General features: G+C 43.5%; 1 protein-coding gene across 1 annotated transcript; it reads left to right on the forward strand.

Moving 5' to 3' along the window:
• Nucleotides 1-22,450: 22,450 nt before the first annotated feature.
• SP8 (Sp8 transcription factor) lies at nucleotides 22,451-24,976 on the forward strand. The gene is made up of 2 exons (XM_045865129.1): nucleotides 22,451-22,471; nucleotides 23,474-24,976. Exons 1-2 carry the CDS (start codon nucleotides 22,451-22,453, stop codon nucleotides 24,974-24,976), a joined length of 1,524 nt encoding a protein of 507 aa, XP_045721085.1.
• Nucleotides 24,977-27,178: the final 2,202 nt, after the last annotated feature.

Raw genomic sequence — 27,178 nt, forward strand, 5'->3', positions numbered from 1 at the left:
TAAAAATATAAAAGGATATCCAGAAAGTAATGACCAGGCTAGTGAAATTCAGCCAGTTTCCAATGTCCCAATTAATATATTCCCTGGACTTACTGATAAAATCTCACAGTAGCTACAATTTCAGGGATAGAAGGACAGTAGGAAAGCTGCCATCTGTAAATCCAGGTTCTGAAGGTGAGCCAAATACCAAAGTGAAACATGCTAAAGAAACAGTCTCCTCTGAGAGACCACACTAGAGGGAAGATGCAGACAAAGTGCTAGAAACCTCTGCTTACTGTATTCTCTTTAAACATGAATGCCTGGCATATACAGAGGAAATGGTAAAGCCAGTCTGTTTTAGGTACTTATGATGGTTTACTCCTCACAACCACATGAGTTTGGTATTACTATATTCTCCTTTTATAGATGAGGAAACTAAGCATCAGAGAGTTAAGTAACTTACCCAAGGTGACCATGAACAAGAGCCAACATTCAAATCACTGTGCTCTTAGCCTGTACATTCCACCTTAAACTGAGGGCCCTGTCCACTTTTGCATTATGTCTTTAATAGCATTGTGTTAAAAATACATAAGGATAGATCTCCCCACCAGACTGCTTGAAGGTAAGGGCCATACCTTTTCTTTTCTTTTTTTGGCTTTCATCAACTCTTTTTTTAATTTTCATTTTTACAGTTACATTCTACCCTTCCATGTATTTAATTTTATTTTTGTACATATATAAGTTTTTCTTTCTTTACAATTTTGGGATCTAAGTTTCTAACAAACAGACCAAAATACACACAGGATCCAGTGTACTGCTCTGTTCTGTTCACCTGATTATACTCTTTTTTTTTTTTTTAATTTTTTTTTTTTTTCCAGTTTTGGGTCTCTTCTGATTGTTTATTCTTCTCTTCTTGTTTAGTGTATATTTCTCTGGGGTCATTGATGCCATTTTAGTATTTTGTTCTCTTGTTCATCTATTCTTCCCTGGACAGACGGACAAGACGGAAAAACTCACCTCAAAGAAGAGAACAAGAGGCAGTACTGACTGCCAGGGACCCAATCAGTATGGATATAAGAAAGATGTCAGAACTACAGTTCAGAATAATGATTATGAAGATACTAACTGAGCTTGAAAAAAAGCATAGAAGACACTAGAGAATCCCTTTCTGGAGAAATAAAAGAACTAAAATCTAATCAAGTTGAAATAAAAATGGCTATAAATGAGAAGCAATCAAAAATGGAGGATCTAACTGCTAGGATAAATGAGGCAGAAGAGAGAATTAGTGACATAGAAGACAAAATGATGGAGAATAAAGACACTGAGAAACAGAGAGATAAACAACTACTGGATCATGAGGGGAGAATTTGAGAGATAAGTGATACCATAAAGTGAAACAATATTAGAGTAATTGGGGTCCCAGAGGAAGAGGAAGGAGAGAGAGGGGGGCAGAAGGTATAGTGGAGCAAATTATAGTGGAGAACTTCCCTAACCTGGGGAAGGAAACAGGCATTCAAGTCCAGGAGGCACAGAGAACACCCCTCAAAATCAATAAAAATAGGTCAACACCTTGACATAAAATAGTGAAAATTGCAAATCTCAGAGACAAAGAGAAAATCCTGAAAGCTGCTCAGGACAAGAGCTGGCAGCAGATCTATCCACAGAGACCTGGCAGGCCAGAAGGGACTGGCATGATATATACAGGGTACTAAATGAGAAAAATATGCAACCAAGAATACTTTATCCAGCCAGGCTGTCATTCAAAAGAGGAGAGATAAAAAGCTTCCAGGATAAACAGAAACTAAAAGAATTTGTGATCACTAAACCAGCCCTGCAAGTAATATTAAACAGGATCCTTTAAGCAAAGAGAGAGCCCAAAAGTAACAGAGACCAGAAAGGAACAGAGACAATATACAGAAACAGTGACTTTACAGATAATACAATGGCACTAAATTCCTATCTCTCAATAGTTACTCTGAATATAAATGGGCTAAATGCCCCAATCAAAAGACACAGGGTATCAGATTGTATAAAAAAGCAAGACCCATAGATATGCTGTCTGCAAGAGACTCATTTTAGACCCAAAGACACCTCCAGATTGAAAGTGAGGGGGCGGGAAACCATTATGAGCATTTTGAAATAATTTAATGAACAAATGCACAAAGAAACCAATCAAAGCAATCAATGGAGAAAAGTCTTGCTGACCCTGTGGCCACCAAGGGTAACCCTATAGCCATTTAGGATTCAAAAATGCCATCCAATTTATGACACAAAGTTATCACTGACTATGTATTCAGATTTTGAAACATTTTATTACCTTTTCAGCAGCACTTATGATAGTACTAAAATGATAAAGTTAAAATGAATTGAGGTGTATCATATACTATAGTAGAACAGAATGAAATCCTTTTTAAAAACATAAACTATATAGCCTATAACAACCTTCTGCAAACCTCAGTTTCCTCATCTGCCAAATGGGAATAATAAATTACTCATAATTCATCAAAGGCTTAATCAGATTCTACAGATAGCAATTTAAGGCTAACAAATGAAAATTCTCAATAATTATAATTAATATTAAATGTACTCCCTCAGAACATCAGAAACTAGTTACCTGTTCTTGTATAATATATAACAGACACTAAAAAATTAGTTCAGTTGTACAGCATATAATGGTCCATAATTCATTGGTTTATAAAAACAGATGTAGCTAGAGATAATGAGATAACTATCTAATAGAGCAAGTTAAAAAGCATCTAGTTACCCAGTGGTAGAAGACAATGCATGTTAATACAGCTGTCGGAGAATATCCTGTTTCCTAGGAAGGAGGGAAAGGAAAGGAAAAATAATAGTTTAGCATTTATTATCTTTAAAGATTATTTATTTATTTATTTGACAGAGAGAGTGATGGCTAGAGAGGGAACACAAGCAGGGGAGTGGGAGAGAGAGAAACAGGCTTCCTGCTGAGCAGGGAGCCCAATGTGGGGCTCGATCCCAGGATTCCGGGATCATGACCCGAGCCGAAGGCAGACACTTAATGACTGAGCCACCCAGGTGCCCCAATAGTTTAGCATTTAATACATACCTGTGATGCTCCAAACATTTTGCTAACTAATATAATCTCATTTTATCCTATGAGATAGAAACCCTTATCATCAGATTTTAGAGAAGAAACCAATGTTTAGAGAAGTTAAGCTACTGGCCCAAGATCACATAATGAGTGATAGAGCTTTTTCAAACCCAGGAATGTTGACTCCATTGCACTTTGCCACTAAGAAATCAAAGAGATAGAATAAAAAATAAAACATGTAAATTATTTCCTTCATTGTTATAACTGTTTTGTTTGTTTGTTTGTTTTTGATCGTTTGACTGGAATTCTGAGCCCATAGAACTGAGTTTCTGAAGACTTTAGCTTTAGCATTTCCCCCTAGTAACAAGCTGAAAAAAATATTTTGATCTGGGGAGCCTTAAAATAAATCATATCTGTACATATTAACTGCTTTGGAAGTGAAAGAATAGTTTGAGGGTGTTTCCTCAAACCACATGTTTGTTTGTTTGTTTTAAGATATTTCTTTAATTTTAATTTTTATCTATGTAATACATATACATATAAAAATCACATACTATTAAAAAGTCTCCCCTGTTCCCATTCCCATTTCTCTCCACCATACCCCCCCAAAATCCTATAGCCCAAAGCAACCACTTTCAGTAACTAAGCACATATTTTCAAATTATAAATATATACTTTTTAATATTACCCATTGATTCCCTATTATGGATGATATGCATGATGAATAATTCTCTTATACCACCTCACTTCCCTTTCAAAAAAAAATACACATTTATCTCCACCTTCCAATGTAGTTATATCAAATGTTTTATTTAGATGAATAATTGGTATTTACTATATTATGACTATGTATTGTTTACTATTGAGCCAAGTGGTATATTCCAATTGTTTTCTCTCTCATTAACCTTTTTTTTTTTCCTGGAGTTATTAATTTCATTGATTTCACATTGGTTTAGTTTTCTATGTACTACTTATGGCTATTTTTTTCTCCAAACGCTAGAACAGATTTGTCAAATGTTCATTAAATTTTTTAAAGATTTATGCACATCAAATAATCCATTACTTTTGCATTTTTTTCTTGAAGTTCTCCCTCCTACAGCTTCCTGATTCAACCTGGACTGGTTGCTCTCTCCAAACCTAATATCTATTTGTCACTCCTTCCTTCTTTTCTTTGCTTGGATTGTTTTCTGGATTCCATGACTATTTCTTGGTTTATTTCTGGGTTCTATTTTGCTCTCTCATATCCTTTCATTATGATTTTGATAGGTTTCTGGAGAGAGGACAGGAAAGTACCTACATGTTCAATCTGTTAAATTTAACTAGAAGTCCCTAAATCACATTTTTTCAGAGACTATTTACAGAGTTAGCTTTTTATAATGGTAATCCTTAGACTTATGTCTTTATTTATTTTAAAAATCATGAGTATAACTGCAAATTAAAATAATCACCACCAGTGTCTGCCTTTGGCTCAGGTCATGATCCCAGGGTCCTTGGATCCAGTCCCACATTGGGCTCCTTACTCAGCGAGTCTGCTTCTCCCTCTGCCCCTCCTTACCCACTTTTGCGCACTCTCTCTCTCTCTCAAATAAAATCTTTAAAAAAATAATAAATAAAATAATCACCACCCGCAGTTAACATCTAACTGAATAGATTATGTATATAATATGATCATTATGGCTACCTGCTATATACAGTTATATAACTTCCCAGTGGCCTTCAGTTAGCTGAAGTGAAGACAAAGTATTTCATGCTGCTTTTCAGAATCTATATAAGGGATTTAAATGTTTGGATAAAAGCAAATTCTAGTCAACTGTATTCTTTCCAATACAATTTTTTCCCTCCAATACATAAAGCTTTCGTTGCATAACCAAGATTAAAAACAACTGAGGCTCAAGGAAAAGCCGAAGGATGTGATGGCCTTGCATCAGGATTAGGCATTTAAATTCATGACAGCTGAGCAAGGACTACGAGAGAGCACCCTTAGAGATGCCTCATTACAAGGCTTCCTGGGTATCTAGGTAGAATTATGGAGCAATTAAGGCATTTTTCTGATTTCCTCTGCTGTTAACACTTAACAGTTTAGAACGGGAACAAAGCTGAAAGAAAAGGGATGGGCAAACTTAAGCTTTGCTTGAAGCTGAACTTCTGATGCAGACACAGCTGGTTTTTTAGGGTTAATAATTCCCATCTTGCTAAAATCTACAGTACAGTATTAATACCTGACGGACTAATCTTGCAAGTAACAAAAGAACTTACAATTTTTTCCCAACAATTAAAAAGAACTAATAAAAAAGTCTTTACATTTTTTTTCTTTTTTAGTGTTTTATTTAGTTTTAGTTCTAGCTACTCTGTTCAAACTTCTGTGTCTGTATTAGTTGTGTAGAAGTCTTACATTGTTGGTTATTTATGTTACTAAGTTTCCTATGGTAAGTAGCTAGGCATGGTATTCTTTGGCAAAATACCCTTAGATCTGAAAAAGAATTTGAATTTCCAAATGGAAACTATCTTCAGAATTCATGTGTTGCTCCCATAATTTGTATGTGGAGTATCTTCCTAGGAGCGTGGCTTTCTGTTTACTAGCTCTAAAGTCTGTTTCACTAGAACTACTCCAAACCTACCTGGGGAAGGATCTAAATTTCTGATGCTAAAAATTAGAATTAGTAATTTTCCATTACGATTATTAGGATGATTAAAGACTAATTCAAAACACACATACATACACACTCAACAGCCAACCAAAGGAAAACCCAAACGAACTTTGATCTTGTCTCTACCAATTCAATGCAATGCAAAGCTGCAGAGTTCAAACAGAACCAGGCCAGTCATCAACCAATAGAAAAGCCATTTGATTCTCTACATTCAGGTTCCTGTGACAGATCCAAGCCATTAATACCGAATTAGTAGAATTTGCTACTTCCAAGCACAAAAGACTCTTTGCTTATGTCCACATGTCTTATTTGGGAAGTCAACAGATTAGTCCTTATTTGGAAGGAAACCTAACCAGAACCTTCCAACTGGATTTTCCTTTCCCCTTCCCTTCACTAACTACTTCTGGGTATGCAAATGTATACATGTATATGAGAGAACATAAATCTGGCTAACAGTTTGACACCATTGTTTTATTAACAAATGTAACTCAAAGCAAAATAATTAAATAAGGACATATAGTAAAATAAACATTCCAGTGACCTTTTAGACTGAAAAGTTCTGCTCTACCAATAAAGGGGAGAACAATACAATTACACGATAGTGCTTGTACAGACTTGCTGAATATTCGATGAAGCCCAGACCAGCCAGCCAGTTGTCTCATCTCTTCTATCCCAGGAAAGGGTGAAAAGAACAGGACAGCTGTAGTGTCCTGACTTTGAGACTTACTGGTGAATGGAATGACAGATGTAGAGCCAGTGCCCCAAAGTGGGCAGGACCTCATCCCTGACAAACAAAAGGGGATGACAGTCTTGGAGCCCATTTACTTCAATAAAATTTTCTTTTTAAGCCAGCTGTCTTTTTTTTTTTTTTTTTTTTTTTATCGAAGATACTGGTACAAGGCAGTATTTACTGATGAAGTCTCAGTACACCATTTTACCTGATAATCCAAGCAAAACACCAACAATTAGTTTTCCCTACCTCATTATTATTACCTTTTAATTCCATCTATATTTTACTAGGCATATATTGTATGCTACTGATCCATCTATAGCTTTATCCCCTGTGTCACATAAAAAGGGCTGCTCTAGCTTTGTCTTAGATTTACTCATCAAAAATCTGAACAGTAAAAATTTTTATCTTCAAAATGTTCCACATCTGTTACATATATCTTCTTATAATCCACTGAAGACCCCTAGTTTTGTCTTCTTGCAACTCCCTATTGACCCAAAGTAATGATTTGTACAACTCATTAAACACATATTCAATTCTCTACCATATGTTGTGTTGGTGACTTCCTGCACTTTTGCTCTCCTACTCAGAGACTGTAAGTATCTTGAAATTAGGCATCTATTGCTCGATAAATAGGGCAATTCAAATACCTATCTCTCTGGGTCCTGAGAGCCACCTTGTGGAGTCGGTAGGGCAAATAATATCCTTATTTTACAAGTGCACAGTCGGAGGCTCCAGTAGTTTAACTGATACGTCGTCTAATCAAATATAGAGAGTCAGTGAAATTGGAAATAGAAACCATTTTCCATGTATAATTCAATATTCACTATACTTATAGCTTCTCCAAATGTATGGAAATGTCTATCAGTTGTAGAAGTATTTTTATTCTCCATTTCTCTCAGTTGATCAATAAAAACAAAGTTACCAGAGACAGAGACAATAACCATTAGTAGTGGTCAAAAAAACATGTATTATAATTTAGGTCCTACATTTCTGAAGCTTAAGTTCTGAGTAAAGCTATTCATACTGCAGTTCTTTGTTTAATGGGATTAACACAACCATCAATACTTTTGCTTTGCCTTGACAAATAGCTTTAGAAGATGAAGACTTTATTAGAATACAGTAGAAAGACATGTTAAAAATGTGAACTACGTAAGAATAAAAGAAAACATTAAATTACATTTAAATAAAGTAACAAATGATTCTGACCCAAGGAGGTAATTGTATGTATAAAATTTAATGTTTGTGCTAATTTTTACATAAAACCATATGAATTTCACACCTAAAAACCTGCATAAATTCATCGACATTTATTTGTAAAATGGCTTTAAGCTCCAGGAATTTCATGCAGTTTGAAGTCGACTTTCTATAGAAGAGAGAATAATGCTAATGAGTGAAAATTAAGTATAAGGCATAAATATGTAATTATATACATTTCCAAAAGTGGGATAAATCACACATTAAGTTATGTCATAATTCAAGGACTTGTAAGAGGCAAGAAGATATACTTGATAGTCTTTGGATAATTACTTTTAATTAACATGCCTATATTACAAAACTATGAGAATATTTTAAATTAGCAGTGTAAAAATATTCAATACAGGAAAAATATGGATCTTTAAAGCTAGAGGAGGGCAACCACTGGAAAGAGGAGAGATTTTACTTCTTCTGCCTACCCATAAAAGCTAAGTCTAGACATTCATAATTATACCAATTAATTGGCCATTTTGACTACATTATGTAAATGGTCTATATACACTTCTCAAAGTACATAACTGTCAATGCTATTTTCACTTTGGTTAAGTCTTCACTAGCTAGCAAAACAAAGTGGATAATTAAGACAATTATTCTGATAATTTAGATCAAACATTAATTAAGGTAAAAGCAGATTAATTTTTCGGGGGGGGAAGCTTGGATTGGAATATTAATGTTCCTTTTGTGTTCCATAAGCATGTCAAAAAGCTATTCTATTTTTTTGAATTGTTTTTGAAATCTGATTTCAAAACACTTGGTATATATCATTCCTACAGCAATTCCTTAATCAGAATCTCAGGTTCTTAAATTCCCAAGATGCCTAGGTAATAGAATAGTATTTTAGAATTGTTTATACCAGCATTGGCTTAAATCTCATTTTCTAAGTTCATAGACAATACTGACAAAATTTGTTATTCTGAATTCAAAAATAAAGTCATTAGAATGTATTCTTTATATTGGCCTTAGAGTTAGGTAAAATGCCCTTTTACCAGAAGTGTGTGAAGCATTTAGAAGTACAATGATGTTCATAATTTACTTTAAATGGGTGGGACAGAAAATATATGCAAGCGCATGAATAAACAAACAAGCAAACAGGTAATTGGGTATCCTATAGCTATAGCGACCTATCTATTCAGATGTAGTATGTCAATATCTACCTACCTAAAGATAGAGAGAGAGAGAGAACATATAAGCAATTGTCACAAAATGTTAACAATGTTAGCCTAGATGAAAGGAATATGGGTGTTCACTGAAATCAAATGTCTCATTTACTATTATTTCAACTTTTCAAAGTAGGTTTGCAATTTTTCAAAATAAAAAGTTGGGGGAAATATACGTTTTAAGCTTCGCATGAAATAACTAATAAATATTCAATACCCATCAAACCCCCATGAATATGATACTCCTGAGATTGAAAATTCTACAGTACTTCATTTCTTAAAACCATACTGTGAAATCTATACTAAAGATGCTTTCCAATAGGCCTTAAGTGAGCACTTTAAAATATTCCCAAGGTTTCCCATGCAGGGTATAGTTAAAGAGCATTCCACTTGAGATCCTTGCCTGAAAGGCCCTATAGAATTGCAAAGTATCATTATTAAGCAAATGTTCCTGGGCCCTTGGGTGGTTCACTTAAAACACATTTCACTGTATTGAATATTCAGTGCCAAAAGCACAGTGTTCAGTGTTAAGATTTGCAATTTAAACCCAGTTGGGAGAAGTAAAAGGTTCTTGTAATTTGCCTATACTGTATTGCATTGATGTAGTAGCTTTCATTGATAATTAAGTTCCAAAAATATGAGTTAGATTGTGTGAACAATGGAGGAAAGCTAACCTTTCTATTACAGCCTCAGCTCTTGACTTCTTGTATTTAAGATTACAGATGCTCCATTAAATCGATTTTGTGTTTAATCTCCTCTTGAAAAACAGTGAATGCAAGTCTCCAACTTTCTTCTCTTTGAGCAAACCTAAGTATTTGACAGTGAAAACTACAAGGCTCAAACCGGATGATTAACACCGCCCACTGGGGATAAGAAAAGTTTAGTGTGTCTCTTTTGGGGTACTTTTCCTCAACCAACTCTCACTGGATTTGAATGTCAAAATATATGTCACACTAGATTTTCAAATAATTTTTTGGAGGAATCAGATTTGAGACAGCAGGGGGTACGTTTAAAGTGATACTATTAATCATGTTCCCTTTAAATACATAGATATGTTTTAAAACATCAGAGAATTTTTCAACTGTACTGTGGCTTTAAAAAAAGTTTCAATCAAGTCTCTGCTGGTCATCCAGTTCTTTTGCCTGGTTTTTTTTTTTTTTTTTTTTTTAATCTAGGTCTCTCAGTAAAATATAAAACAATAAAAATATGCAGAACAAAGGGCTGAACAAAAAAAATTAAAAAACTTATAAAGAAGAGAAGGCAGGCGATGGTCATTACATCAGAAGAAAATTACTTGCTTCCCTTTTGAATTTGTGCTGGAGCGTTGAGACCCATCTCCCTGGTTCCCGTTGTGAATGAGGGGAAATGGCCAGCGGAGGTGTGACTTTCTCTGGTTCCCGTCTATGCCAGCGTCGCTTTCTCAAGCTCCACTGGCACTGGGATTACACTCCAGCCTTTGGTGAGTTTCAAATTTAGAGCGTCAGGGACGAAAATCTAGTCCACACTCAATACAGAGCTTACCTTCAAAGGAGGTGAAACTACCTTGGCAATGAGAGCACAAGCAGTGCATTTGAGATCTTTGTGGGAGATGTCCCCCCTTCTACAGTAAGGGAGCGGTGAGGCGGGAATTGTGTAGCGGGTGATTCTCTACTGTGGTACCGGGATCGGCAGCTTCAGCATCACGTGGGAACTAGTTGGAAATGCAAATTATCAGTTCCCAGCCCCAGACTTCCTTAAGCACAAACTCTGGGGATGGGGCCCAGCAATAAGCGTTTTAACTAGCCCTTTGGGTGATACTGATATATTATCGCTGACAGAGAAACAAGAATGTAAATTTTTTTAAAAGAGCTTTCAAGTCCAGTCCAGTCAAGACCTGGAGGGGGAGACCAGCCGAACAGGAGATTCAACTCTTACCGGCTCTGGTGGGTCCCAGGCCGCCTGACCTGTCCGCGACCCCCTCCCGCACACACGCCCCCCGCAGTCGCAGCCAACCCCCCCCCCGCCCGCCTCCCTCCGCCCCCACATCCCCCCCCCGCCCGGCTGCGCCGGCCGCCCAGCAAGAGTCAGGTCGGGGGCCGGGGGCGCGGCGGGCCCCTCCCGCAGCCGCGCGTGCCGGCCGCAGCCCCCTCCCGCCCGGACTGCCCCTTTGTCCGCCCCGAGGGCGGCACCTTCCCGCCCGCGGGGTGTGCGAACCCTCGGGGGGTGGGAGAGGAGGAGGGACAGGGGAGGGAAGGAGGAGGAGCGGGGCGGGCTGCTGAGTGCAGGGGTGGGGAGCCGCCGTCGCACACCCGACTAGCGGCCCGGCCAGCCTTCGGAAAGGGGCTTTTGTGGCCCGCCCGGGAGTCCGCGCGAAACAACCGCCCCGAGGCGGGGTGGCGCCTCCCCCTTGGCGGGAGCCGACGCGACCTTCCCGGCCTGAGAGCCGCAGCGTCCGGGCCGGCCGAGAGCCGAGCCGGTGGCGGTGCTCGGCGGGAGAGCGCGGCTAAGCGGAGGGGAGGGCCTGAGGGTGGGGCGGGGCGGGGCTGGGCTGGGCCGCGGCGGAGCCGAGCGCCCGCGCCCCCGCCGCCCGCGCCCGCGCCCCCGCCGCCCGCGCCCGCGCCCGCGCCCCCGCCGCCCGCGCCCGCGCCCGCGCCCCCGCCGCCCGCGCCCGCGCCCGCGCCCGCGCCCGCCGCAGCCCCGGGCCGAGCGGGCAGGCGGGGACGCGTGTGCCCCCCCGCGGGCAGCCTGCGCGGGGGCCCGGAAGGTGCGAGGCGGCGCGGGCCTGCGCGCTGGGCCGGCGGCGGAGGGCGAGCGGGCCCGGGGACTGCCGGCGGTCGCGGGAGGGGGCGCGGGGAGGTCGGAGGGAAGGGGAGGGAGTGGCGAGCCGGGAAGAAAGGGGAGTGCAAATATTGTGACTGCTGGGTACGGAAACTATCTGCCGAGCCGTCGGAGATCCCCGCTCAGGCTCCCGAAGACTGCCTTGGAGGCTCGACGGCCCCCTGTTTGAAAGGACTCCCGACAACCGTCACTCATTTCTTCCCGATCCTGCGACGGTGGGGAAAGTTGTCCACTACTCACCTTTTATTCTAGTTTTCCCAAGGACAGGATATTAATTAAACTGACTTCTTGGGAAGCTTCAGCTCCTGGGCGGTTGCCATTATTGCAGGCTGATGTGAGGTGGGAGCCTGTCTTTCTTCTAGGCCCCCACCCCACCCTTTGGCTGTAGCCTCGGGTTTTCTTTGCCAGGCTCCTGACCTGATCCCTTAGGTAGCCGTAGTACAGAAAAGGGACACAAGATCAGTGGTAAACTCTATAGGGCAAAATACCCCGAATATGCGTGAAACCGAAAGCGGGAGCCTTTCTCAAGTTGTCAGGACAGTTAATCGCGGGAACGCGCGGATCTTCGCGGCTTCCTGGGTCCACTGCGGTCTCAGCGAGCCCATCCCCTCTTTGGGACACTCGGTCCGCAAGGTTCTCCCCTCCCACTGAGTTATGGACTGGGACACACCAGGCCTTTTAATTTCCTCCCGCATACTTGTAAACCTACATTTTTTTCCCACCTATTTCTAACCGTTTTGGAATTTCTGTTCTTAAGTCTTAGGTAACGAAAGGAGTGGAAATTCGAATCACCCAAGCTTGAGTTAAGAAAAAAAGTAGTTAGACTTAGTTGGTAAATCAACAGCAAAATCACCTAATAAAACTGGTTGTGAATACCTAAGGCTTGTTTTGAAATTTTGAATACCATATATTAATTGGCCAATTTTCAGTTAAATCTGCTAAGATCTATTAAAACACAAGTTGAGCAAAAGACTCTTTACTGCCCTAATACCAGTCAATCAATAAAATCAATAGTGCAGGTGTCTTTTAGCAACAACAAACAATACTTGTGGTGTAACTTTGGCTCTTATTAGTTTTCTACACACCTCTTCTTAGAGTCCCATTTGGTAAGTATGCCAAAATTGCAGAAATCATTATTGTCATCCTTTTGTTCTCTAAGCTTAGAGGACTCCTTGAACCAAAGCAGAAAAAGGTTTGAAGTGGGTTCATTAATCCTTCTAACATTTTTATCCAGAAAGTTTCAAATAAACTGACCTTGGACAGTACTAGTCAAATCGTCTGGGTTTGCAACGACTGTTTTTTTCTAGCTTCAAGGGGTGTATAGGAAGTGGGGGGATTATGACTAAATAAGAACAGGTGTAATCTAGAAAACTACTTGAGGCACCATCTACAGAAAAATGAGAACTTTCTGTTGTTAACAGCTGCCCTTTTGATGGTAATGGGCATCTCACTTCAGGGCGATAAATGCTGAGTGTAGACTCCAAAGTTGTGGGCTTTGGTTCTTCCAGTGTTTGCTTTCTTCAGTGTTGATTGAAGACCAATGTGTTTGCCTTATGAGACCACACTGGAAAATGTTTTTAGAACAATTACAGACATGACAATAATGAGTTCAGCTTATTTCTTTTACCTTAAGAAATGTTGCAAAAAATTAGGAAAGAAACCTTTAAGTAAAGACAGGGGAGAGGGAAAGAGGGGACTATGGAGGCTACTGCAGGTTAAGTGCAGACACTTCAAGAGGAAAGAGTTTGATCTCTCCTCACTCTTTCAGTCATGCAATCTTGGCCCTTGTTTTGAATTAAAATGTGGCAGCCTTCTTTGATGGCCAGCAGGGTCCTGGTTATTTAAGATGGAGAACCATCAAGACAATGTGGGGAGGGGGAGGAGGAGTGATGCTAAGTGTTTGGAAGAAATGGAACTGTGAAACCATTCAGTAAGTTGGAATTTTGGGTGAGGCGACTGAGGAAAATTGCGTTCTCAGTATCTGAGCAGGCTTTATTACTTTTCCAGAATCCATAAGCAAGAATAAAGATTTTATTTCCTCTCAAAAGGTGGTAACCTCTGCTGAGTACATGAGTCCATACTTGTCAAGCCTAAAAAACGCGTTCCCTGTTCTGCCAAGATGGGCTTTTCTGTCAGGATTTGGAAGGGGTCTTCACACTGGGTAAGGTAGATGCCCTGAACCCAGTGATTGGTGCATCACGTCGTGAATTTCCTAGAGCTGATGTAGGTATTTTATTTCTAACACCCTCTGAAGTGAGGGCGGAATCTGATAATGGGTCCCCCTGAACATACATACAATCTTATTCCTTGTTCCCTAGCCCAGCCACCCTGAGCTGCGGGGGGGAAAGGGGCTAAGGTGGCTAGCACCTGTCTAATAGGGGAGAAGGACTGCATAGACATGACGCCATGAAGAGCACTAATCCAATCTGTAGCCTGGGTTGGTGAAATTAATCACTGCCGTTCCTTCCGTTTCCACCTAGAACTCTCCAGTTACCAGTAAAATCGACTCTCTCTTCGCAGGTGGAGGAAACTGGGCGTGAGCGGCGGGTCGGGCCAAGACCATTGCGAAGTCCTGCAAAACTCGCTGAAATCAGGCGTGAAAGATGTTCAAAAATGACCTGGCGCAAAGCTTTTGATGTGTAGGGATGAGCGGGTTGTGGGGTTGTGAGGGCGCTAACCCTAAACTACTAGGGCTGCGGGGGCGGTACTCAGCCCAGCGATTGTGCTGGACCAGGCAAATGCCGGATTCACACGACGCCCCTTTGCTGTGACCAATAGAGACGTCCAGTTCGATTACCACGGAAACTCTCCGGGCTAATTCAACTTGACCCAAATGTGTGACCCATCTCGTTTACTAGGGTAAGGGGGGGGGGCCGTGACTCCCTTCACTTCGGCGGCACCTGAAAACGTGGAGCTGTGAGCAAGAGTGGGGGTGGGGGGGTGGGTGGGTGTCGGCGCATATATTCGATTTCCAAACATCTTTTGATGCTGTCTTCTCATTTGTAATTTACAAACCCAGTAAATTTCAAAGAGCCTGAGAGTGTTATCAGACCTAAATGCACTGTCAGCTCTCCTCCAGAATTAGGTTTTCGCTTTACTCTTAAAATCCTTTGCTAAGAAATGTGTGGACTCACTATCTGAATCCCCCTGTAAGAAACACTCATCAAGAGAAATGAGTTAAATATAATATAACTGAGGTAGATTTTTTAATAAAGTTGAAGCGCACAAAAATACCCCAATATATTGTGCAGCCTCATTCAGGAAAACATATCAGTTCATATCCCCACAAGAATTCTTTACCCTCGTATCCTCAAAGTGGCTTCTGATAGCTCTACTTCTTAAGAAGAAGAAAAAAAAAAGTTAGCAAAAGCCTGCGCCCAAGTTTTGGGTGGGATTCAATATTCTAAGCAAAATATGCTCAACAGATGATAGTAGAGATGAAGCCAGAAAACAACTCCAGCTATTTAAACTGCCAAATGAGACATAAAGCTGCATTGTAAAAATCATCTGGAAAACAGGTTTCCCCATTGAAGTCGCTATGTGTTAATTACTGTGAGCTGGAAGGCTGGAGATCGAATGCTGGAAGCCGACTTTCACCCCGCATACGTAAACGGAAAAAGTGCTGAACTGCAGCCAGAGGGCTCCTGCTCGGACTCATTGCCATGCATGCCTAGACATTAATATGTGTTCATGGAGGGCTCGTACAGTACGAGGTGTTATTTCCTTATAAAGAAACACCAGGTCTCGCTTTCCATTCTTCTTACAAAATTATTCGCATTATTTATGCTACATTGAGCGATCTAATTTCTTCGTGATAGTCAGCTAATTGCTCTGGCAGGTAATTAGAAGCGGTTTACAACGCAAAGGGCTTTTGCATTGCCCCTTGGATTATTAAGTTGCGCTGTAAATTATACCATATTTGCTGGGGAAAAATTCTTTTGAGCAAGTTCTCTTCCTGCGATCCGAGATGAAATCGGCTCCCCCCCATACACACCCCTCCCTAGCCACCCCCACTGCCACCACACCCCCTGCTTTTCCTGGACTCAGAGTCGAATGATTCTAAAGCACGCGATTTTGTTCGTGTTCACTGGGCCGAAATAACGTGGCCATTATGGCCTGAAATGGGCCAGGTTTGAAGCGAGCTTCCTGCGCGCCTGCAATATCCAGCAGGCATGTGGGAAAAGAACGGCTTAAATGGGGACATCTGTTCAGTGCTGCTCATCTTACTCTTACAGCCAGGTCAGGTTAGGAGAATAACCTGTTCGCCACCTTTTTTCTTGTTAATAAGACTATTAGAAAAAAAAAGCAAGCACACACACACAAACAACACTAATTGAGCTGCCATATAAGCAAAGAATCAAACATACAAAGGTAGCAGCTGAGTTAAAGAGGAACTGTAAAAAATAACCATTGGGTTATTTCAGGGAATATCTACAAGACTTCTGTCAGAAAAAGAAAAGAGAAGAAAATCAGAATATGTGAGTTCAAAAATGCTCTCTACAGAAAAAAATGGGTTTACTTAAGAGATTTTAAGAATTCAACAAAGAATGGTTTGTTTTCAGGTTTTCATTTTAATAAAATTGACCTGAAGGTAAACCCCAGTGGATTTTTTTTTTCTTAAGCCTTCAAGTACTCTGAGGTTCCACACTTTTTGTTGTTGGTGTTATTTGGGTCTGTGTTATCTTTGAAGGTCTGTTGACAAACCCCAAGTGGGAGCATCCTAGTTTATCCCATGATTTTAGAAAAACGAACTGTATCCCCTTTCATTAAATATCACCCAATGGTAAACCTTGTACAATGGTTTGAACACATGTGTGGTTAAACCCAGAGACCAGAGCAGCTCCTAGATTATTTGTAATTAAGCACAATTCCCAAAGTAACATTTATCTTCCCGAAACTACGATTGCAATTGTCAACCGTCTGGAGGAGACCACGAGGTAATCTGGGAGCATTACCTCCTCTAGTAACAGAACAGAATGAAAAGAAATCAATAATGTTGAGGATAAGAATTTAGTAGTTTTTAACTCCGCATGTTAGCTGTGAGAAAGTGATATATAATACCAAAAGAGAAAACAGCTGAAACAAATCCATTCCAGGAAAAAATCAAGGACAAACTCGTTTGAATGTCTAAGCCTCTCTTCCTTGCCTTGCACAACAAAAATACACACACGCACACACACACCCCATTCAGCCGAAATGAGCAAACTCTTTTCCCCATGTGTGTATCCTTCATTTACATGATGAAGGAAGAATACAAAGTGCCGTAGAATTAACTATCAATTTCATCTGTGGGCTGGCAGAGAGGACTATGAAATATACCATAGAGTACACGCCTGCCTGTAAAACTAGCACACAATCCTATCAACATACTATGAGAATGTGAACATTATGCATGTAGACAACAAATAAGGAAATAAGATTTTTTATTCCCTTAATTTAGGAAGAAATACCTATTTTGGTGAATATCTTCATATTTTCCTACCAATGAACTTACCTACATACTCATATGATTGATACATGGGAAAAGTCCTCCTTGTCTTCTGAATATATGCGATCTGAATGCCCTAGCTAAAGTGAATCAAAGTATGTAATATCCTAAGTTAGATGGGTAAATCTCTTTTAATTAAACCATTGCTAACTTTTGAATGTTTTGAAATGGCAGAGAAGAAAAAAGTATTAAGCAGTGTGACACAGAAGAAAAATAGCGAGTCAATTAACAAAAAATATGGAATGTTTTCTCAAGTGGTCCTATTTATTCAAAAGGAGTCACCAAGGCAATGCTTTGCATCCAGCAGGAGATCCTATGCAAGTAGATGAAGAGTTACTATTGCTTCACTGTGGTCAACAAATACATCCAATTAAGCAGTACCAGGAAAGTAAGGACTCGGCTGTAAATGTGGCCGGACAGTTTGAAACCGAATAACCTCACTAATAGGGGCTATTGTTCAGCGTGGAAGTTCCCATTTTCCAATCAGGAAAATACAGCCCTCTCTGGGCTCTGGACGACTGATCCCTTCCCACCTACGGTTCAACAATCTGCCACCAGCGAGGAGCTTTTATTACCTCCCTTCCCAGGAAATGTTAGGCAACTTCCTAGTAAGGCCTCCCCAAAACAGGAGTGGACAGCAGAGGGGCACCCCTCTGGAATCCACAGGTTCACGCCTGGCCAGGTTTTCTGTTCAGCAGGAAAGTAACTTTGACCAGAGACCTCCCGACCACGACGAGATAGCCCCCAACCTGGCCCAGCCCGCCGCTCCCTGCATCCGGCGGCGGCGCTCGGCTGCCTCACCAATCCCTCTTCGCGCTTTATTTAGTAACCAGCACGTCCGCGCAAGGTCCCATCACAGTGGCCAGGGATAGGGGGCTGTCTTCCCATTTCGGAAGAGGCGCCTGCCAGGCACTCGCGGCCGGCTCCGCGTTCACTCGGTCCGCCGCGGGCACCGGCCGATCAGCTTCCAGAGCTTGCGCGTCCCTGCCAACGCTCCGGAAACCAAGATGCGAAGAGCCCGGTTTAAACGTACCCAGCAGAGGTACGCGCCTATATGCAGTAGTTCGTGTGCATTCTTTTTTTTTTTTTTTTTTTTTTCCTTTCAGGCTTTTTCAGAGCTGTGTATATACCGGACCACACTTAGTCCCAAAAACCGTATTTGGTGTAGATGTGTTGCCGGACACTTGAAAGCCTGGATAACTTTGATGTTTTCCACTATAAATCCTTAATTGCACTTAATGGTTACAAATGGTTTTATTTACTTGTCGTTGTATCTACACATTTTAATCTACTTCACCCAACAGCGGAGGCATATTTCACTCCCCACTCCCTGAAAAGGAAGAGCAAGGATCGAGGCCTCTAATTTGCTTTTAGGACCTTTTATTTCTTTGGTTGTGAAAGTGTAAGAGCTCCAAATCGCAGCATTGATTAGTCTTCAAACCCGCCTGCAAAAAAAGCCCCCGTTCTTCACTCAATCTAAGGAGATGTTGATGTATATTGTAGCTGCAAGGTGTTAGATATACTTGAGCAAGTTGTTCCCAGGATGTAAATTAGGTCCCAAAAGCTGTTGTCCAAATCGAAGAAACAGAGAAATTAATCTGGGAGACTATCCATCATCACTGGTAATAAAGAGAGCGACATGGATGAGACAGATGATATGATTAAGGGGCTGTGGTCGTTTTAATTAACTTTTTGCTGTCCTGTAATGATCAAACTGGTCACCAGACCCGGTCAATAAGCATGTTAATATCAAACAAATAAAACCAGGGATGATTAAAAACCTCCTGGTTTATTAAATTTGAAATTCAAATGAAATTTATGCTGCAGATGCATACAGAATGCTAATAGATTTTAGCTTTATTGAAAGTGGATCCCACAGGTTTGCAACAAACAGCAGAATATCTGTCTACTCCGCTCCTTGCGAGCACGTTCAACTTGATATGGGGTGGGGGAAACTTTTAATGTTAGAAAGTCTGCACTTCCTTTCTTCCTCCTTCCCTTCAAAACCTCTATATTGTCATAGCACAATACTCAAGAGTAATGATCAATATCACAAAAGGTAAACTGAACTGTATGTGTTATGAAATGCTCTGCCGGACAGGTTGTATCTACAATGGATTACAGATGTTTCTTCCTGTGGGGGATTCAAAAATGATTGAGTCACTTCTCCAAAGTGGATAAAGAGCTGCCATTAAGACCAGTTTCATTGAAACCAGAAGCAAGATTATTGCTGTTTTAATTTTTGGTCAATTATGGAATGTTTTTGTTTTTCCTTTTTAACTCTGTTGTCTTATGCCTTATCACAAACACTAACCACTTCTTTTGGGGAGGGGAAAGGGAGGGGCATTGTATAAGGGGAAAAAATGCCCTTTGATCAATACTAATATGAAATAAACACCTAACTTTTTTTAATGGGATAAGTGGAATATGTATGTATGTATGTATGTATGTATGTATGTATATATGTGTATATCTCCATCTATATCTCTATATATCTTCTAATGAAGAAAGATGCACATACAAACCTTTGTGAAAATCCCCAAATGCTGCAACCTTATACAAATCGAAGAATCCAGTATGTTCACTAAATCCACACCAATGTTATCCCCCATTATCATAGGAAGAATGACATATTATTCTAAAGTGAATTTATAAAATAAAAAATCTTAGAAGTAGGGAGCTCAAAACTGTAATCACATGAGGCTGAGTTTTTTCTGATTCCAGCATTTTTTGAGGAAACTGGTTAATGCTTCTATTTACTCTCAGAATCAGCATTTAACTTTTTTAGTAGTCTTGCCTCACTTCCTTCTAGAAGATAGGAGGATAAAAAGATAAAATAAGTAACTACTCAAAGAAAGGAGTCTTCTTTCAAAGCTTTTTTTCTCCACCTTTGAGGGAGACGGTATTGATTAGAATTAAACCCCAAATTTGAACAACTGTGTATTAGGTCCTTAAAATGAATATCATTATAGAAAGAGACCAAAGCAATGAAGTTAATTCTCTTTTATTTGTTAAACGGAGTTCCCTCCTTCCCCCACCCCTTCCTCCTTCTGGGCTGGCCTGTCACGCCTTCTCAACACGCTAAAATCATTCAGAGTGGCTTGCAGGGAGAAACACGACATTTATGGTAAGCGTCAGCCTTCAGAGAAAGAAAGCAGTTCATTAATTTACTTCACACTTACTTCAAAGTATGAGAATGTACCTTATCCCCTTAATCAATAGATATGATGTACAGTCAATATCCCAACACTGTTAAAAAGGGGTCAGAAACACACACTCTCAGGCCACAAACATCAGCCTCAACTCTGCTCAGTAAAACTTAAACAAATGATACAACCTGACTTTGGAGTTTAGTAAACCCAAGGAGGATTTTTCTGTCTCTCTTTTTTTAACATCTCCAGAAGCTCTTGATGCACTTGAGGAGGGTTCAAAAACAATAAAATGAAAATGTTTCCCCAGTCAAGACACTTCGCCCAGCTAGTAACATTTTAATCAATTTTGCATTAAAAATAGATTTCTGAGAACATTGGTAACTGCTTAAAACTAGAATTACTTAAAAAAAAAAAAACCATGAAATATTCACTGGTGCTGGAAAGGCTGTGGACTTTTTAGCTACACTGGTATGGTATTTACTGTGGTTTAAGATGTTCCTTTGTGGGGACAGTAAAATTGTAATGACATTTCTGAAGACAACTAAGAACACAAATGGGAAGCAAGTTCTAAAGCCCACCGAATTTGAACTAAGTGTATCTATTTGCATGCACACATACTCATAGCTATTAGGCCCAAACGCCATTAGACGCCTCCATACATGTGGTCCAAGATTTGTCAAAGGGCTCTCTATTCTCTGATAAATAAAACCCACAGATTTCGGTCAAAATATTCATTTTTTTTTCCTCAGGAAGTGTCAATGAGGCTTCCTGTGAAAACTTCTAAATTCCATAAAACGTTCCCCATTTTTTTCACCCAAAGAAAAAAAACAATACTCTCGCACCCCCCATCTCTATCTAATCCTTTTGTATTGAAATTTACTCAGAGTCGTGGGACTAACACGCTCGTCCCCTAGAGTGAGACTTGCACTTCCAAAGCGGAATCCCACCTCAGGAGGGAAAGGGAAAAAAAAAAAAAAAAAAAAAGCCACCGAATCAAAGTAACAACTCGTAGACGCAGGCGCATACACGCCCTAACTCACCCCTAAAAATACCCCTCAGCCGCCCGAAGTTTCTACCCTTCCGCTGTAGAGCTGCGAAAGTGTAGGTAGGTATTAATACGATTTCCTTCAAAAATGTGGTGACAGTGTCCAAGAAGTTAAGAAAAAAACATCACTCAAGATTTTAGGTACAAGGAACCAGAGGCAGTTGGCGACAGAGACAGCGTTTGTGAGTATTTGTTTACTCAGCGTCCCTCAACTTCGCAGTTTCACTCTTCAAATCGTCGATTTCTTTCGGTGTAGGTACACTTTACCGCACTGTTCCTATTCTCCACCCCCAGCTTTGTTGCCCACGCGCGCGCGCGCGTGCACACACACACACACACACACACCCCACCCTCTTCTCACACACATTCACACAGCCTTCCTCTCCCTCACTTCCTCTCCTGCACACACACGCATCCACCCTCCCTCCTCTCTCACACACACACATATTCATATTCCTCCCTCTCCCCCCACACCAAACACACTCACACACCACCTCCCCTTACTCTCTACCGCCCTGTCCTTCTTCTCTCCCTAGGTTTGTCACTCACAGTTACACTATAGTACACTCACACCCTTCCCCCAACACTTTTCTGATCTGTCCCTCTACCCTCCTGTCACACATGGTTATATTGTCACCCCTAAGACCCTCTCCCTTCTCTGCACTGTCTACCCTCCACCCCTCCGCCACGCTGTCACTGCTACACCACCACATGCACTACCCCTTACCCCCGCCCCCGGTCTGCACTGTCTTCTCCTTCTCAGCTGGGTCACACACGCACACAGTTACATTGTTGCACACTCACACACCGCTTTGTAACACACGCGCAGTCGCTCGCGCCCCTCCCGCTACCGTTCCCTTCCCCCCCCGCCCCCCCGCCGCGGCCCGCGGCGGCGCCGATGACCTCACGGCGCGCGCGCGGCGCGGCCCGGCGAGGCCGCAGATTGGCTGGCCGCGCCTCCGCGGCACTTCAAAGCCGGAGAGGGAGCTACAATTGTGGTGGAATGGGCGGAACTGATCATTGTATTGCACACCTCTAAAAAAAACACTGCCTCTGATTTATCAATATAAAAAAGATCCTCTGAGAGGAGGAGGGCACTTTTGTGTGATGGCAACTTCACTTCTAGGGGTGAGTCTCAGGATTTTCTCTTGCTGGTTTAATTAGTTTCCTTTTATTGCCGATCGGAGGGGGTTAAAGTCGCCCCGGCCAGGCCACGGGCTATCAGTCTCTATTGAGAGCTTTTTTTTTTTCCCTTTAAATACAAGTGAGTTTGGAGAAAAGAAAGAGGGGGAGAGGGGGGCAGAGTCACTTTTTTCAGCGCAGGAAAGGGTTCGAAGGGCATTTAGACCAGCCACCTCGCAGCGCCCGGCCGCTCCCTGCCCGGGAGTCGTGCGCCCAGTCCATTTTATATGCGACGATTTCGGGGGTAAAGAGAGCAAGTTTTTCCTCCTGAGCAAACTGCAGATTTTCCCTCTTCCCCTTAAAAAATACCACAGCCCGCCTTGTCTTGCAGGTACGTTAAACCCGTCTCTCTCTCTCTTTTTACTTTTGTAGACTTTTTTTTTTTTTTTAAGAAAATAAAAAGAAAAGCAGGAAGAGCGAGCGAGCCCTCTAGTTTGACCTCTTTTGGCCTGGGAGAAACAACCCAGCATGGGTTTCTGGGGACCGGAACAGGATTTTCAAAGCTCTCTCTGGATTACAGGGGAAGCGCTCTTAAAAGCAGTCCAGTGGTTTTTTACCCCAGGCTTCTCGGCAAAGGAAACTTCCTTCCTCCCCAATCTGGACTTTTTGCTTGCTTGTTTGTTTCGAAGTGCCTGGGGCCTTGTGTGCACGGGAGTGTTGTTTTAGGCGAGAATACTTGTCAAACTCTTCTTTAGCATGGCGCTTTGCTCCCGAATCAGAAGCCGGCAGCCAAACTTGTCCCCTCCCGTAGAGTAGGAAGCAGCCGGGTGCCAGGGCTGTTGGGGGAGCCAGGTGAGTTGGTGGCGGCGCGCCGCAACGAGAGACGGGGTGCCGTGGGGCGTTTTGGAGGCTACCGGAGGGCTGATGCACATTTCTTTCCTCCCTCCCCCACCGGCCTTTTGCCCACCGCCCCCTCCCCCACCCCTTCTCCTCTCCTCCTCCTCGCAGGAAGAACCGAGGTTGGGATCCACTCCTCTGGCCATGCTTGCTGCTACCTGTAATAAGATCGGCAGCCCCAGCCCGTCTCCCTCCTCCCTCTCGGACAGCTCTTCTTCCTTCGGCAAAGGCTTCCACCCCTGGAAACGTTCCTCGTCCTCCTCCTCCGGCAGCTGCAACGTAGTGGGTTCCAGTCTCTCGAGCTTCGGCGTGTCGGGGGCCTCCAGGAACGGCGGTACGTCCTCGGCGGCCGCGGCGGCCGCGGCGGCGGCGGCGGCGGCGGCGGCCCTGGTATCCGACTCGTTCAGCTGCGGCGGCTCGCCGGGCTCCAGCGCCTTCTCCCTGACCTCCAGCAGCGCCGCCGCCGCCGCCGCGGCCGCCGCGGCCGCCGCCTCCAGCTCGCCCTTCGCAAACGACTATTCGGTGTTCCAGGCCCCTGGTGTATCAGGGGGTAGCGGCGGAGGGGGCGGCGGCGGCGGCGGCGGCTCCTCGGCGCACTCTCAGGACGGCTCCCACCAGCCCGTGTTCATTTCCAAGGTGCACACCTCGGTGGACGGGCTGCAGGGCATCTACCCGCGCGTGGGCATGGCGCACCCGTACGAGTCGTGGTTCAAGCCCTCGCACCCGGGCCTGGGCGCCGCCGGCGACGTGGGCTCGGCCGGCGCCTCCAGCTGGTGGGACGTGGGTGCCGGCTGGATCGACGTGCAGAACCCGAATGGCGCGGCGGCGCTGCCCGGCTCGCTGCACCCTGCCGCCGGGGGGCTCCAGACCTCGCTGCACTCGCCGCTCGGAGGCTACAACTCGGATTACTCGGGCCTGAGCCACTCGGCCTTCAGCAGCGGCGCCTCCTCGCACCTGCTCAGCCCCGCCGGGCAGCACCTCATGGACGGCTTCAAGCCAGTGCTGCCCGGCTCCTACCCGGACTCGGCCCCGTCGCCGCTGGCCGGCGCTGGGGGCTCCATGCTGAGCGCTGGGCCGTCGGCGCCGCTGGGGGGCTCCCCGCGCTCCTCCGCACGCCGCTACTCGGGTCGCGCCACCTGCGACTGCCCCAACTGCCAGGAGGCGGAGCGGCTGGGCCCGGCCGGGGCCAGCCTGCGGCGCAAGGGCCTGCACAGCTGCCACATCCCGGGCTGCGGCAAGGTGTACGGCAAGACGTCGCACCTCAAGGCGCACCTGCGCTGGCACACGGGCGAGCGGCCCTTCGTGTGCAACTGGCTCTTCTGCGGCAAGCGCTTCACGCGCTCCGACGAGCTGCAGCGGCACCTGCGGACCCACACGGGCGAGAAGCGCTTCGCCTGTCCTGTCTGCAACAAACGCTTCATGCGCAGCGACCACCTCAGCAAGCACGTGAAGACGCACAGCGGCGGCGGCGGCGGCGGCTCGGCGGGCTCGGGTAGCGGCGGCAAGAAGGGCAGCGACACCGACAGCGAGCACAGTGCGGCGGGCAGCCCGCCCTGCCACTCCCCGGAGTTGCTGCAGCCCCCGGAGCCCGGGCACCGCAACGGCCTGGAGTGACGCGCATCCTGCGGCTGCCCTTCTCGACCCCCTGCCGTCCCGGTCCACTTGGGCCCCGTCTGTCCTGGCCTCTCCTCCAGCCTCTTCCCACTCTCCATCCTGCGCGCACTTTCTGTCCCTTTCAGTCTCTGTCTCTGTCTCTGTCTCGCTCAACTCACTCTTGTGACTTGACTTTGTAAAGGGGATATGGACATGTAAGTAACACCCGTTGCTCTCCTGGGCCCTGGCTTTCCCGTCTCCACCAGGTAACACAACCGGAGCCCTTGACTTTGTAAAGGGGATATGGACATGTAAGTAACACCCGTTGCTCTCCTGGGCCCTGGCTTTCCCATCTCCACCAGGTAACACAACCCGAGCCCGTACAGCTGTAACCGGCGCCTTGCCGGGTCTTTGCTTAGCGTCCTCTCCTCGTCCTCTCTCTGCCATCCCCAGGTTGTATCTTTTCGAGGGAAGCGGTCGCTGGAGGTAGAGCTGGACGAGTCTAGTGCCTGGGAGACTGGGGGCCTCCGCACGAGCGGGAACAACTCCGTTGAACAAGGTTGAGCGGCGCCGTGGGGAGGGCGAGGCAGGGCATCCCGGCTGGGGCAGCCGCCCAGCTAGTTCGAGAAGCGCAGCCTTGGGGGTCTCGGCTTCTGTGAGCCCTGCCTGCCCGCTGCGTGCCGCTGCCCTCGCTGCGCAGTGCTGTCGCAACTACGTGGGGGTGCCCATCTGGCGGCCCCGAGACCCGGAGGTTGCAGAGTTAGTTCTCCCAACGTCAGCTCTGCCTCTTTTCCTTTGTTCCCTGAGGTGGAACCGATTCGAGTTTCAGCTAAGGGCAATCCTGGTGAATCGCTGCAGCAGCCTTCTTTCATCTTTCTAACATCTTTTTTAAACTAAAAAACTAAAGAAAAAATACAGCATCCTTCCACTTGGTTTCCCTTCTAGATAGTTTTTCCTCTAGCAGTGAACAAGTCTTTCTTTCGAAACTGCTAATGTTGATCCCAAAGTTATTTTGATTGCATTAACTTAACTTATGGGGTGGGGGTGGGGGTGAGGGTAGGTGTCTTTTTCTTATGCAAAAATGCCCCTTTCCGGTGAGACCAGATTTAACTATCTCCGTGTTTGTCCTTTTCTACCTCGTTTTTCACCACTCCGGAGCATAATCTCCCCATCTTTTTTTGCTAGTCGAGCCACCAATTTGTATTGTACCCATTTCTGTAAATTCTTGGAATTCATTGAAGATTCTTAAGGTTAAACTTTTTTGTGTGTGATTTAAACTTATAAACAAGTGAAGAAGCTATCGTTTATTTAAGACGAGGCTGTAGTTTAAATGCCAAAAGAGGGAAGATAGGAAAAAAAAAACTTTGTAAAATATATCTGAACCTAATGGTTTGTACAACTGGAGAATCGTTCTAGATTAGTTACCAATTAATTATGACTCCACCAGTGTATGGGTGCGAGGTGCAGCTGTCCAGGAGACGATTTTGTATAGTATTTTTCTTGTACATTACTTCCAGTAAATATTTGAAAATATATTGAAGTAAAGTTGATTTTTTTTTTTTTTTGGTCACAAAAAATATTAAGAGTTATTGTTGCAGTCCTGATGAGCTGCAGGTATTTTGAACTCACTTCTGGAGGTGCAGAGCCACAAACGCACTTTCGGGGCTTAGTTTTGCTCGAATATGAATTTAGATAGGTATCAAACTGTAACTAAGACAATATTTGATAAATGTGGGATGACATTTAATTTAATGAAGCATGTACTTCTTTGCATTTGCTGGCAGTTCAGGCACAGTTAAAGTGAAAGTTCTCCTATATTTCATAATAACTGGGTCTGCCAAAACCCATGTATTAAATAAATTGTCCAAGTGAAACTCAACTAACTTTGGCCTTTGTGTATTTCCTGAAGGTAATATTGTTAACTGTTAATAAACACTCCTGACACTACATTTAAATGTTTGCAGATTCTGCAAACTAATTGCTCATTGTAATGTTGAAATAATTTGGATATTTCACATTGAAATGAAAAGCCTTTCTCTGGAACATTTTAGACTTGCATTTTAAATGCATGAGATGTAATTGATTTATTTGTAATATTTTAAATGGTATTAATAAACTCAGATAAAAGACTAGGCCAGTTAATTTGTATTTTTTTTTCCTTTTTAAACTATGGACATTTGCATTTTATCTTCAGTTAAATGTCTAATTTAAACAAAATATAAC

This window comes from Mirounga angustirostris, unplaced genomic scaffold (genome assembly GCF_029215605.1).
Source record: "Mirounga angustirostris isolate CCGP_5_RB_7025 unplaced genomic scaffold, mMirAng1.0.hap1 SCAF_12, whole genome shotgun sequence".
Taxonomy (NCBI): Eukaryota; Metazoa; Chordata; class Mammalia; order Carnivora; family Phocidae; genus Mirounga; species Mirounga angustirostris.